At 35.4% G+C, this 13248-nt stretch overlaps 1 protein-coding gene across 5 annotated transcripts in view; it reads left to right on the top strand.

The window, feature by feature from the left end:
- The window catches only part of MON2 (MON2 homolog, regulator of endosome-to-Golgi trafficking), a 121332-nt gene that overhangs the window by 60903 nt on the left and 47181 nt on the right, over nucleotides 1-13248 (top strand). For all 5 annotated transcript variants that reach the window (XM_070409816.1, XM_070409815.1, XM_070409819.1 and 2 more), the window contains 10 exons: nucleotides 2730-2811; nucleotides 3637-3821; nucleotides 4563-4675; nucleotides 5006-5110; nucleotides 5494-5574; nucleotides 5652-5725; nucleotides 5811-5901; nucleotides 8696-8797; nucleotides 9877-9987; nucleotides 11780-11955. In XM_070409816.1, coding sequence (XP_070265917.1) covers nucleotides 2730-2811; nucleotides 3637-3821; nucleotides 4563-4675; nucleotides 5006-5110; nucleotides 5494-5574; nucleotides 5652-5725; nucleotides 5811-5901; nucleotides 8696-8797; nucleotides 9877-9987; nucleotides 11780-11955 — 1120 coding nt within the window. The remainder of the gene's footprint in view (nucleotides 1-2729; nucleotides 2812-3636; nucleotides 3822-4562; nucleotides 4676-5005; nucleotides 5111-5493; nucleotides 5575-5651; nucleotides 5726-5810; nucleotides 5902-8695; nucleotides 8798-9876; nucleotides 9988-11779; nucleotides 11956-13248) is intronic.

The following is a 13248-nucleotide window of genomic DNA, read 5'->3' as shown; positions in this document are numbered from 1 at the left end:
TAGTGATTACGGGGAATTGAGTTATTTCAACGCAACTTTTTGAGACATGTATGTTTCCCTGAAGTTTTATCTTGAAATGGCACAAGAAATTAAATCAAAATATCGTAAAATTACTAAGATATATACAAGAAATGTCAGCGGGTTTTGTGTCGGACGAGAACGTGAGATGCGTGCTCACGACGGTCCGAGCACTTCGAGACGCCACTTGAAAAGAGCGATAAGGGGAGTTTGTAGAAGAAAGGTCGGTTTTCGAACATAGCGCGCACTGTATAGTGAGATATATAATTACAAATAAACAAGTCTACATCTGGAGGAAAAGATTTTCAAAGCTGAGCTCATTTTGGTTTGAAGCTTCGAGCAGTGCACATAGATCTAACGAGGAGAAAATCGGAAAAGTGATTCTTTTCTTAGTGAATAAATTGTTTGGTGAAAGCTATTTTGGTAAATATCATCTTGTCAGTTAGTAATAACAATTAGAAATTTTCAACCCATGCATTTATTCATATTTTTTATTAGAACAATGGCAAAGCGTGCAACCACGAATGAGTCTCATGACACAAGTAGTAGTGAAGATGAGCTCCAGATAGACCTCTATACAGACACGTTAGAAAGACTAACTGTAGAACAAAACGACAGCAGTGATAGTGATATCGTTCAACCTAGAAGGCAACGAATTGTTCGCATAGATAGCGAAAGCGATAATAGTAGTACGGAAGAAAACACACGGCAACATGACAATGTATCATCAAGTGAAGAGTGGGAAGATGTTACCGAATCGGACGTTCCTCCAGCCACGATAAATTTTGATTTACACGAAGAAATAGCCGGACCACAAGTCCCGAGTAACATAAAAGAGCCCATAGACTATTTCACATTATATTTTACTGAAGAATTAGTAGACAGCATAATAAAAGAGACAAACAATTATGCCAAAGAAGAAATTGGAAAGAAACAGCTTTCCCGAAAGTCAACTTGGCACAAGTGGTACAATTTTACCAAAGAAGAATTTTTAGCATTTATCGCTGTCATCCTGAATATGGGATTGATTCAACTTCCCAACATGCAAGAATACTGGTCTACTGCTGCCAATAGTAGAATCCCTTTTTTTTTCGGAAACATTTACCAGGTCCAGATTTATGCAGATATTTTGGATGTTACATTTGAACAAACCCACGCAAGGAAATGCAACGATAAGAACTCGCATTCAGAAAGTTAGCAACTATTTAGAATATATAGATAGCAAATTTAGACAGTATTTCCTACCATATAAAGCAGTCGCTGTGGATGAATCTGTTGTAAAGTTCAAAGGCAGAATAGCATTTATTACATATAATCCCAACAAGCCAACAAAGTGGGGTATACGCATATATGCGCTGGCGGACTCAAGAACGGGATACTTATTTACAATACTTCCATACTATGGCAGCATAACCTCTGATAATATATCCCGGCCGGATCTTCCAGTAAGTACCAGGATTCCGCTACATTTATTCAAGAAATTATTAGAAAGAGTTCCTGATGCAAAAGGATACCACATGTTCACCGACAGGTACTATACCAGCATCCTTTTAGCGGAAGAACTGCTGAAGATGAATTGTCATCTTACTGGCACTATAAAGATAAATCGAAAAGGCGTACCGACACAAATTAAAAAACCAAAATTTTCAACCAATAAAACAGTTGCATACAGAAAGAATAATACTATGCTTCTTGCGTGGAAAGATAAAAGAATTATTACCATGCTCACCAATTATTATAACACAAACCTACAATCTACCCAGAGAACATTACGCGGTGGACATATCGTAACAGTCAGTAAGCCTGAAATGGTGTTAGAATATACGGCAAATATGGGTGGTGTGGATCAATACGCTTCGACGTATTGTTTCCTCCGTAAATCGCTCAAATGGTGGAGGAAGTTATTTTTTGGGGGATTGGAAATGTGTGTGATAAACTCATACATAATGTATCGCATCGAAAAACAAACAAGTAATGAAACGCCAATGACACATCACAAGTTTGTCAAGACACTCGTTGACCAATTAAAGGGCGATTTTCGTGTATCGAGAACGCGTCCATCCACATCTTCTGCGGACAATAGATTAAACAATAAACTACATATTCCCGATGTGGGACAAAGAAAACGGGACTGCATTGTGTGTTCTAACAGGAAAACACCTGGTGGCAGGCGTCAAACCACTTATTACTGTCAAACATGCACTAATCAGCCTGCAATGCATATTGGGGAGTGTTACAAAACTTATCATACTGTACAAAATTATAATCAATAAAATATTGTTTTTTTTGCAAATATACATTCCTCGATGTCACCCAATTCATATAAGTCCAATATCATTATAATACGTTACTTGGTTCCAAAATTATACTAAATAATACGAGGGTCTGTAAATGCACGTTTCTGCCGCAAAGTAGCGTCGAGTAGCTGGTAGCCAATGTCCAGAATGGTTCGGAGTGCAAAGGGTTAAAATAACTTAGTTTTAAGGCTTGCTAAATTCTGAAACTATAATGTAGTTTTAAAGTTTTTATTTATTCAGATATATTTTAAATATAATAGCTTTAATATTGAATAGTTGAGTTGTTGGTGGAATATTTGATATATTATAAGATGACCAGGGAGATTTTAGAATCTGACATATTGTCAAGTACTATGACATCTATAATTATCATCAAGTAGTTTATTTGTTTTGTTTTGTTTTGTTTTGTTTAAGTTAATAGAGCTGTTTGGGAAGAAATGGTGAATGCCTGCTGGTGTGGTCTACTTGCTGCTCTCTCACTCCTTCTTGATGCCAGGTATTAAGTCTTTGTAAGTTTTATATTGCATTTGACAATTTAAAAAAAACACTAAAATAGTTTACTTAAATTTGTCCTAAGAATTATTTTCTAATTTTAGTTTTTATATGTGTATAATATTATTCTTTGTTTTATTTTGTTTGTTTTTTTAGAATGGTTTACTGATTCCTAGAGAGAGAGGAAAGGAGAGGGAGATGGAGGGGGAGGGAGAGGGGGAGGGAGAGGGAAGGAGAGGAGAGGGAGAGGAAGGAAGAGGAGAGGGAAAGGGAGAGGGAGAGGGAGAAACATTGATGTGAGAGCACAACATTGATCGGCTGCCTCCTGCATACCCCCTACCAGGGATTGAGCCTACAACCAGGCATGTGCCCTGATTGGGAATTGAACTGGCAACCTCCTGGTGCAGGGGATGATGTCCAACCAACTGAGCCATACCAGCCAGGGCATTATTCTTTGTTTTGATTCTCCTCCCTTATTCTATCCTTGCCTTGCTCCCCACCAGAATTGTTGTTAGTATTTTAGGAAAAAAAAGTCCTAAAATAACAGAATGCCCTTTTCATTTCAAACCTTACTATTACAAAGTATTATAATCATAGTATTCAATTTCTTGGCTGTTTTTCTTCAGAATTGCAGAATTTACTGATTTTAAAATGATATTTTTAATTTTCAGGTATATGTTAGTTAACATTCCTCAAGTGTATTGATTTTGACAATTTTTAATAAATTTTCTTAAAACTTCCTTAAATACCTAATTCCACATAGTTTGCACTGTAATTAAAAATAAATTAATCATATTAATCACATTAATGAAATACTTTATTTTTTCAGCACAGATGAAGCTGCTACTGAGAATATTTTAAAAGCTGAACTGACTATGGCTGCTCTTTGTGGAAGACTGGGCCTAGTAACGTCAAGAGATGCCTTTATAACTGCAATATGCAAAGGTTCCCTGCCTCCCCATTATGCTCTTACTGTGTTGAATACCACCACTGCAGCCACCCTTTCCAATAAATGTAAGACTTCAGTTTACTCAAAGTTCTCTTCATCTAGTGGGCTGACATGGCATAGAGAAAATATTATAGAACTTCTTAGTTCATGACTCTGTGCCCTCTGTGAGAAGTTAATGTCCCTGATCCTCAGTTTCTTTCATCTTTTAAAAAATAATAGAAATTAGGGTAGGGGAAAATGACATTAATTTTAAGCAATAATGGTGAAGATAAATCTGGAAATCCTTTGTAAACTATAATATATTGTCGAAATGGTGGTGGTTTGTATGTTTTTTCCAGTGGAACTAGTAGGACAGTAATGTTTGCAACTACTTATATTAAATAGATATTCAAAAATTTTTTCCTTGTTGAGTACTTTCAAAATATTCAAGTTTCTTCCATGCAATGTAAATATATTTCAATAAGATAATCAGTTTTTAAGCTGAAAATGTGAATTTTGGTCTCTAACTTTAATTGAAAAGTTTACTGGGAATACATGTTTAAAATAGAGTCCTAATTCTAAGTTCTTACAAAGAAATCTACCAAAGTTATATAATTTGTTAAAGTTACATAGAAAATTAATTTACTTAATATTTGCTTAACTTGCCTTTGTTTTTGCCCTTCCTGGGTTTTAAAAGTGTTTGCATATAGGTAATTAAGTCATCATTGTATTTAGTTTCGTCAAATTAATGTCTTAAAATATCACATTATTTTGAATGCAACATAAAAGTTATATTTGAATTACTTAGGTATTCATTTCTATTGTAGCATATTCCATTCAGGGCCAAAGTGTTATGATGATAAGTCCATCAAGTGAATCTCACCAGCAAGTAGTGGCAGTGGGTCAGCCACTAGCAGTCCAGCCTCAAGGAACAGTAATGGTAGAGTACTTGTTCTTTTCTTGTTTGCCAGTTAACTTTCAAGGAAACTTTTGTATCTTTTTTGCCAAAATGTATCTTTATACTTATTTACTTTCTTTTACCTGGGTGTTATCTTTAGAAGAAATTAGATAAATATGTAGTTGACATTATCATAATCAACTATGATAATACAACTTTTAAGGAAATGAATGTATTCTGTGTAAAACCATCCAAACCTATTTTCTTAATATTTTTGGTGTTTTTTTAATTTGAATTTGATAATGCTGCTGTACAAGCTTTTAATTTTCAAGAATGCATAACAGTTCTGCAAATATATCCTTTTCTAAATAGTTAACATCCAAAAATATCCAGTGTATGAGGACTTTACTTAACTTGGCACACTGTCATGGGGCTGTTCTTGGAACATCGTGGCAACTTGTCTTGGCAACTCTACAGGTATGTTGTAGTCTCTGGATCAGAGGTCAGTATTGTTTTATATCTAAGTGCTAACAATTAAACTAAGCAATGTCGATTGGTACTTTGAACAGGCTGAAGGAATAAGCAGTAAATATGAGGAGGGAGAAGTTGGAAGGGAAAGAAGACATGGCTTATGTTGTATGAAATAATGGAATACTTCTCATAATGGCCTGAGTTCTAGACTAAGTTCTGCTTATGCTTGGTGTAATAAGTATTTTATATGACTATTAATTGCTGATTTAAATTTGGTTGTTAGAAGCCTACTACTGATTTTAGTTTTAGTTATTAAGAGTTTTAATTTTCATTATTAGAATTTTTATGCTTATAAATTTATTTGTTTTGATTTTTAAAAACATTTTCAGCATCTTGTTTGGATTCTGGGATTAAAGCCTAGTAGTGGTGGTGCCTTGAAACCTGGGAGAGCTGTAGAAGGACCCAGTACAGTAAGTTCTAGTCATTCTTACTCAATTAGTGCTTCCCACAATGTTCATATGTTACATTAATTTTATTCTTCTTTTAGGTTCTAACAACAGCAGTGATGACAGATTTACCAGTGATTTCTAATATACTTTCAAGATTGTTTGAAAGCTCACAGTAAGATCAGGTTTTTAAATTGGTGGAAACATTATTGTTAGCTATTTATTTTAGATCAGAATGGCTTATTCATTTTTTATTTCAGGTACCTTGATGACGTATCATTGCACCATTTAATAAATGCGCTTTGCTCCTTATCCGTAGAAGCAATGGATATGGCCTATGGAAATAATAAGGTGTGGTATTCTACCTGTTTGTTTTAAATATAGTACATTACTTAATTAAATAAGGTGTGTGTGTACTCATCATGATATTAGTATCTTACTAATGGGACCAATATCTTGTAGGCTAACCCTACTCTGTTGAGTTTTTACTGTTTATGGATTATAAATCAAATTTTGATTTAAACAAATTTGCATTCTATGTTTTTTAATCATGTCCTGGGAGTCTTCACTTAGGTATAAATAGCCCAACTATATTTATTCATTGTAAAATGTAGAAAGCATTTTACTTTAAATAATTTTTAAGATATAAGTAAATCAAAATATTCCTGTGCTTCCCATTATAATAGGAATGATATTTTGTATATAGAAAGACATTGTCTCAAAAGTATTTTCTATTCATATCGTCAGTGAACAAAGCAAAAAATTAATTTTCAAGGTAGGGAGAGTCATTTATTACCTTCAGAAAGAAATGATAAGCTCCTTATTTTCTGTCCCAACAAAGGCAAGAGAAACTGAGACATATATTCCTTGATTTAAATCTTGTATTGTCCCAATCATAAATTGTAAGTATTATTGTGACATTTTATAGAATTTATTTATAAATGTGGTGCTGTATTATTCTTTTTAAAAACATTTTGAGCCGAGACCGGTTTGGCTCAGTGGATAGAGCGTCAGCCTGCGGACTGAAAGGTCCCAGATTCGATTCCGGTCAAGAGCATGTACCTGGGTTGCGGCACATCCCCAGTAGGAGATGTGCGAGAGGCAGCTGATAGATGTTTCTCTCTCATCGATGTTTCTAACTCTCTATCTCTCTCCCTTACTCTCTGTGAAGAATCAATAAAATATATTTAAAAAAACAACAACATTTTGAAAAATATTCAGTACACAAGAAAAATGTACTTATAGAGAAATTATTATTATTATTTATTAATTTAAAACAATAATACAGGGTAGGGCAAAAGTAGGTTTATGGTTGTGAGTATGAAAAACAGTTTATTCTTGAATTATTATTTATTAATTATTGTATTACTTTCCATACAAACAATGTAAACCTACTTTTGCCTCACCCTGGATTGATGCTTAACCACTGACCCACACTGGCTGGGCAAAAATGATTTTTGTTGTTGTTGTTAATCCTCACCCAAGGATATTTTCCCATTGATTTTTAGAGAGAGTAGAAGGGAGGGAAGAGACAGAGAGAGACATCGATGTGAGAAAGACAGATTGACTGGTTACCTCCCACCCTGACCAGGGCTGAGGATCAAGCCTGCAACTGAGATACATGCCCTTGACTGGAATCGAACCTGGGACCCTTTATCCCATGGGCCAAAGCTCTATCCACTGAGTCAAACTGGCTAGTGCCAAAAATGTTTGTTGATGTAGGCATAAGAGAGTATTATTAAACTGTGCTTTCTGAGAGATCAACCAAAGGACTTGTATGCATGCATATTAGCCTAATCAATGGACACAGACACCAGAGGGGTGAGGGCATGAGTGGGGAGTGGGTGGACAATGGGGGGATAAGGACACATATGTAATACCTTAATCGATGAAGAAAAAACAAAAACTGGTGGAAAGCAAAACAAAAAAACCCCTGTGCTTTCTATAAAAATTCTAAATATGCAGATACTAAAATGAGTAGAAACATCTTATTTTCTACATTTTTAAAGTTTATTAGTTATCAGTATAAGTTAAATATTCTAGGTATTAAAGATGTGTATATATTAATGTTCTTTAGCTGTGGCTTTATAGTGACCAGTCATCTCATTTTGGTCCTCATTGCAGGGATTTGTGCTAATGTGTTAAGGAAGTAGCTGATGGTAAAGCCTTTAAATTCTTTTTTAGAAGGAGGTGATGTTAATGACACTTGTGCAGGCATATTACCATGGTCATATCAATAACAAAAATAACAAAACAGAATAAAGCATAATAATGAATAATAAAGCAAAATAATAGTTTGTTTACTGAATGTCAGACACTAACAGTATGTTATTTAATTATTGAAAACAACTCTGTAAGGTTCAGTAGCACTATCCCCATTTTATAGATGAAATATGAAATAACTTAAGTAATTTGCCTGGGATCACCTATTTTGTAATTGGTGAAGCTTGGATTTAAACCCATATATGTCTCATTCCAGACCTCCATTTTAAACCACTTCACTAGTGACTTTTGTGTGCATCAGTCAGCTATGAGATTTTTTGGAAAATATAAATGTCAGGGCCACATTCTAGGCTTCCTGAGTAAGAATCTTTGGGCATGAGGCCAGAATATCTATACATTTTCTTCAATGAGATCAAGGGAGAGGGAGTATGTGCTTGGAAGCTCTCTGGTATCTTTTCTCATAAGGACACTAATCCTATTGTATCAGGATTGTATAATCCTATGACCTCATTTAATGTCAATGATCTCATGGGCTCTATCTCCAAGTACTGTAACATTAGGGGTTAGGGTTTCAACATGTGAGTTTTAGAGGGACACAGTTCAGCCCATAGCAGAATTCTTTCCTTCTGGTTAGAAAACTAGTCACTTTCTGTGTCTGAAATTTTTGAATTTCACTTTTCCCTCACTAATGCATTCTCTTTATAATTAAATTTTCAAATTAGGAGCTATTCTGGATACTTGTGGTTGGGCAGAAAGGCTTATCTCATGAGGACTGAGGTTTTATTATCTTTATTGCTAACTTTGTACTAACTAGTCATATATTAGTTATAGTCATGCTCTTCAGAGTGTTCTCAGTTTCATTTATAGTTCAAGTACTCAAATTTTTCTTTAAATATCAAGATGTAATATGTTTTCTCTCTAGGAACCCTCTCTTTTTGCTGTTGCTAAATTGTTAGAAACTGGTCTAGTTAACATGCACCGAATAGAAATTCTATGGAGACCTCTAACTGGTCATCTACTTGAGGTAACCTCTTTTTAAAAATTATTATATTTATTTATTTTTGTTAAGAATAAAGACTTAACACAATGAACTAATGACTCTGGATATCCATACACAAAATCAGGATTAATTTTATCTATACATTTTTATCAGGGACTAAAGTTAATTGCCTTGTTGAAAGAATTCTTTTTGTTTTGGGCTGAAAATGGGTACCATATCAATAAAATCTCTAAAGTCTCCTTCAGCTGTTAGTTTGGGTTCCCTTTCTTTTATGATACAATCTTTTAATCACCTTATTTTTAGCTAGTTCAAGGCAATTGGGACAGATTTAGTAGTAAACTCTCCTGTTTTACAGCCTTTCCCATGATTATGAGATAGATCTCCTACAAGGGGAAAAACCTGTTTGGTATCACTACTTGTAGATGGCACCAGGGAATTTTATCTGGATTTGTATCCTCTAGTATTCAAGTTGGGGTGATTCTTAATCATTAGCTTAATAATAGCTGCTTCTATCAGTATACATGTGTATGTGCAGTTTTGGTTTATGATGCCATGATCATTTGATACTAATTTAGTAACCTGACAAAGGTATTACTTTTAATAAGAAAAACAAAAGTGCTAGTGCTTTTCTCCTCCCCCCCCCCCCCATTTTATTTGGATTACTTTTATGAGCTATTAAAGGACATATGCAGATTTCTTTATTATGGATATTCTCCTCAAATGGCAAAAAATGCCATTTTTAAAATTGTAGCACATTATTTATGTGGGTAGACCTAATTAGAAACATTAGTATCTGCTTCTTTTGTTTATTCTGATGACATCATTTACTTTTATGAAATCCTCTCTTTTCTGTGACTTGTTTGATTTCATCTTTTATCTTCTGTCTCTCTATTGCTTCCTCTTACCCATTATTCAGAAGGTAAGCTTACCTATATTTTGGATGCAATATTTCCTTCAATCCTTATTGATGAATATTTGATATAATTTTTTAAATGTGAAAGGATAAAAAATGTAATGTTTTTATTTTTCTTTTCTCAAATTGATATGTAAGCTTAAGTATATAAGTTATATATTTAATTTTTGTTCAATGTATTTGCCTTCAGGTCTGCCAGCATCCAAATTCTCGAATGAGAGAATGGGGAGCGGAAGCTTTAACTTCACTTATTAAAGCAGGGTTAACATTTAACCATGATCCTCCACTTTCACAAAACCAGGTAGAAAAAAATCTTTTTAAAAAAGAATATTTAATGTAAAATCATCTTCCATATGTAATTTTTTCTTAATTTATCAAATGGCTGATATTTTAAAAGTGGGTTTTGTTGCTTAATCAATGATATGTAGGCCATGGGTCTCCAGGTTGATGTACCTGGATATTTAGGATTATCGTTATCTAATGTCGTAGAAACTTTCTTGTGCATGACATTGAACTAAGTTAATAAACTACCTGGAATTTGTCTCCCAATCCAGAACTTTCAGTGTTGGGGCTTCATTTTGGGGCCCTATTTTATTAGTCTCTTTTTCTTTCTTTGGTCCTACCTGTCTCTGACATTTTTCTTCTCATTACCCTTACATGGGGAGAAAACAAGTGGCAGAAGGGATGAACACAGTAAAATAGATTTTTATTTTTCAGTAATTTACAAAGTTATTTTATGTTTTCATAGTTTACATTAGTCTTGAGTCCTTTGTCCTGACTCACCTAATCATTCATACATATTTTATACAGTTTTTTAAAAGTACACCAAAGGTTTATTGTTTGAAGATTGAGTTGGAATGAAGCATTTAATGAAGCAACTATTCTCATTGCTCTCATTATCTTACTGTATTGTAATTGTATTCTACAAATTTATTCATCAAACTAGAGGCCCAGTGCACAAAATTTGTGCACTTGGGGTGGGGGTCCTTCAGCCCAGCCTGCGCCCTCTAGCAGTCTGGGAGCCCTTGGGGGATATCCAACTGCTGCGGAGGTGGGAGAGGCTCCCGCCACTGCTGCTGCGCTCGCCAGCCATGAGCAGGCTGAGGGCTTCTGGCTGAGTGGTGCTCCCCGTATGGGAGCACACTGACCACCAGGGGACAGCTCCTGCGTTGAGCATCTTCCCCCTGGTGGTCAGTGTGCATCATGGCAACCAGTTGTTTTGCTGTTTGGTTGATTTGCATATTAGCCTTTATTATAAGGATACTTATAAAGTACGTAAGGCAGGCAGTTTTTTAGCTTTTGGAGTAAAATGATGGGAAAAACAGAAAAGCTCTACATTTTTATAGAGCTTTTATTTTAGTGATTTCATATTTTTTTCCTACTGCAACTTAATTTTTTTGAAAAGAAAACCCTTGTTTATGTGTATCTTCAATGTCCAGCTTAATACCTTGCACATAGTGAGACCTTACAAATTTGTGTTCAATCAGTGAACCAAATAAATGAATCTTTGGAGAGAAGAAAGTTAAAAATGAAGCAAGTGCTTTCAGCTGCTGAAAGTAATAGAAAGGAGTGCTGCTTTTTTTTTTTTTTAACTCTCCAGCAAATTTTGTGCTTATATGTCATCTTTGTTTACCATACTTATTCATTTTTTAGAAGTATTGAGAATTCTAAATTTAAATACATATGCTATACATTAATAAAGTAAATGAAAGGTAATTTTAGAATTTGGAAATTGTTTTCCTTTTTACAAATATATCTAAATTTTTACAAATATATATTTCCTTTAGTGAGATTTATTTCCATATGTATTTATTATTAATATCTTTTAACATAAGGTCACTCCCCATTTATCCTGAATTCTAACATCTTAAAAGATTGATCTTTATTTTCTCTTAAATTATAAAACAATATAGATGACAAAATAACCCCTAATGATTACTGTTAGAAAATTATATTCAATGTTTATTTTACTATGAAATTTCTGTTTACCATTGCAGTCTGATTGGAGGTGATTTTGAACTTAAAAAGTCTCAGCAGGGCCTTTCTGTCTTTTTGGGCTTCTTGTCCTAATTACTTTCTTGCTCTCTTTTCAGAGACTGCAGTTGCTTTTATTGAACCCATTAAAGGAGATGTCCAGTATTAACCATCCAGATATCCGACTCAAGCAACTAGAATGTGTGTTGCAAATTTTGCAGAGTCAGGGAGATAGTCTTGGACCTGGATGGCCATTAGTGCTTGGAGTCATGGGAGCAATCAGAAATGACCAAGGGTAAGTGTTTCAAATTAACTTTCAAAAAGTAACAGAAAAAGGGAATCCATCCTAAAATCTTGTAGTAGTGGCAATTTTTTATATATACTCTTTCTGCTTAAGTTCAAGTTCTACAGTTTTTCTTAACTCTACCCTCAAGTGGCTACAGCGAATTATTAGGGCTCACTTTTGTTTAGGAAGGATGGGAAAATTGCTGTTTATTGACATTTATACAAGGATACAGGTTCTTATGATAAGATAAATGTATCAATATAACAAACTTTATAGCACATCCAAAGATTGGGCTTTCTTTTGTTAAATACTTGGTAAAAAGTAAATTTACATTTATGGCTTGACCTCTCTACATATATTGGGAAGTCTAAGAAATTGCTTTTAAGTAACCCTTTTTCATTGATTTGTTCATTTATTAAACACTAGAGGCCCAGCACATGAAATGGTGTGTGGGTAGGGTCCCTAGGCCTAGCCTGCGATCAGGGCCATCGTCTGCCTGCTCGCCAGTCCCGCCCCACCGCCTCCCACCCCAGTTCCCCATGGTTCCCCATTCGCCATCCAGCTTTGGGAGCCTGCAGGCCAGGGGGGAGGGACCAAGAGGTCTGCTTTCCGCCTGTTAGCCAGTCCCCAGTCCCGCCCGCCGCCTCCACCCACCCCATTTCCCTGTTGGCCGGGCGATCAATCTGAGCCTGTGGGATGGGGGAGGGACCAAGAGGTCCGCGTTTCGCCCGCTCGCCAGTCCCCAGTCCCGCCCCACTGCCACCCACTCCAGTTCCCCGTGGTTCTCTGTTGGCCATCCAGCGATCGGATCCTGCGGGCTCAGGGGAGGGACCAAGAGGTGGTCAGTGCACCTCATAGCGACTGGTCAATCAGTCGTTCCGGTCATTAAGCCATTATGTTTTTCTCCTTTTATTATATGGGATTGGTTCTGTGCCTAGTATATTCCAAATACTATGCTTTCTAGTTATTCTGATTACACAGATAAATAGCTCCTGCTCTAAAAGTAGAAGCCTATGGAAAAGGAACAAACCCTATAAGTAGGATATCCTAGTAAGAGAATAGTTTTTTATGTTACATAAGTATAATAATCCAGTTGGAGGGGCCTATGCCCCTGGAGAAGGACAGAACCAAAATTATGAAGGATATTATATGCTTTCATAAACTATTTGGACTTATCCTTAATGCATTAGGGAGGTATTTTAGGATTTTAATCAGAGGAGTAAATGTATCTGATATGCATATGAGATGTATCACTGTGTCAAGCAACCTGGAGGAGTGGATGGGAAAGCCTACTGTGCTCTC

The sequence above is a fragment of the Myotis yumanensis genome, unplaced genomic scaffold (genome assembly GCF_028538775.1).
Source record: "Myotis yumanensis isolate MYYU_CA2020_CCGP unplaced genomic scaffold, mMyoYum1.0.hap1 SCAF_3, whole genome shotgun sequence".
Taxonomy (NCBI): domain Eukaryota; kingdom Metazoa; phylum Chordata; class Mammalia; order Chiroptera; family Vespertilionidae; genus Myotis; species Myotis yumanensis.
This window is presented reverse-complemented; position numbering and strand designations above follow the sequence as displayed.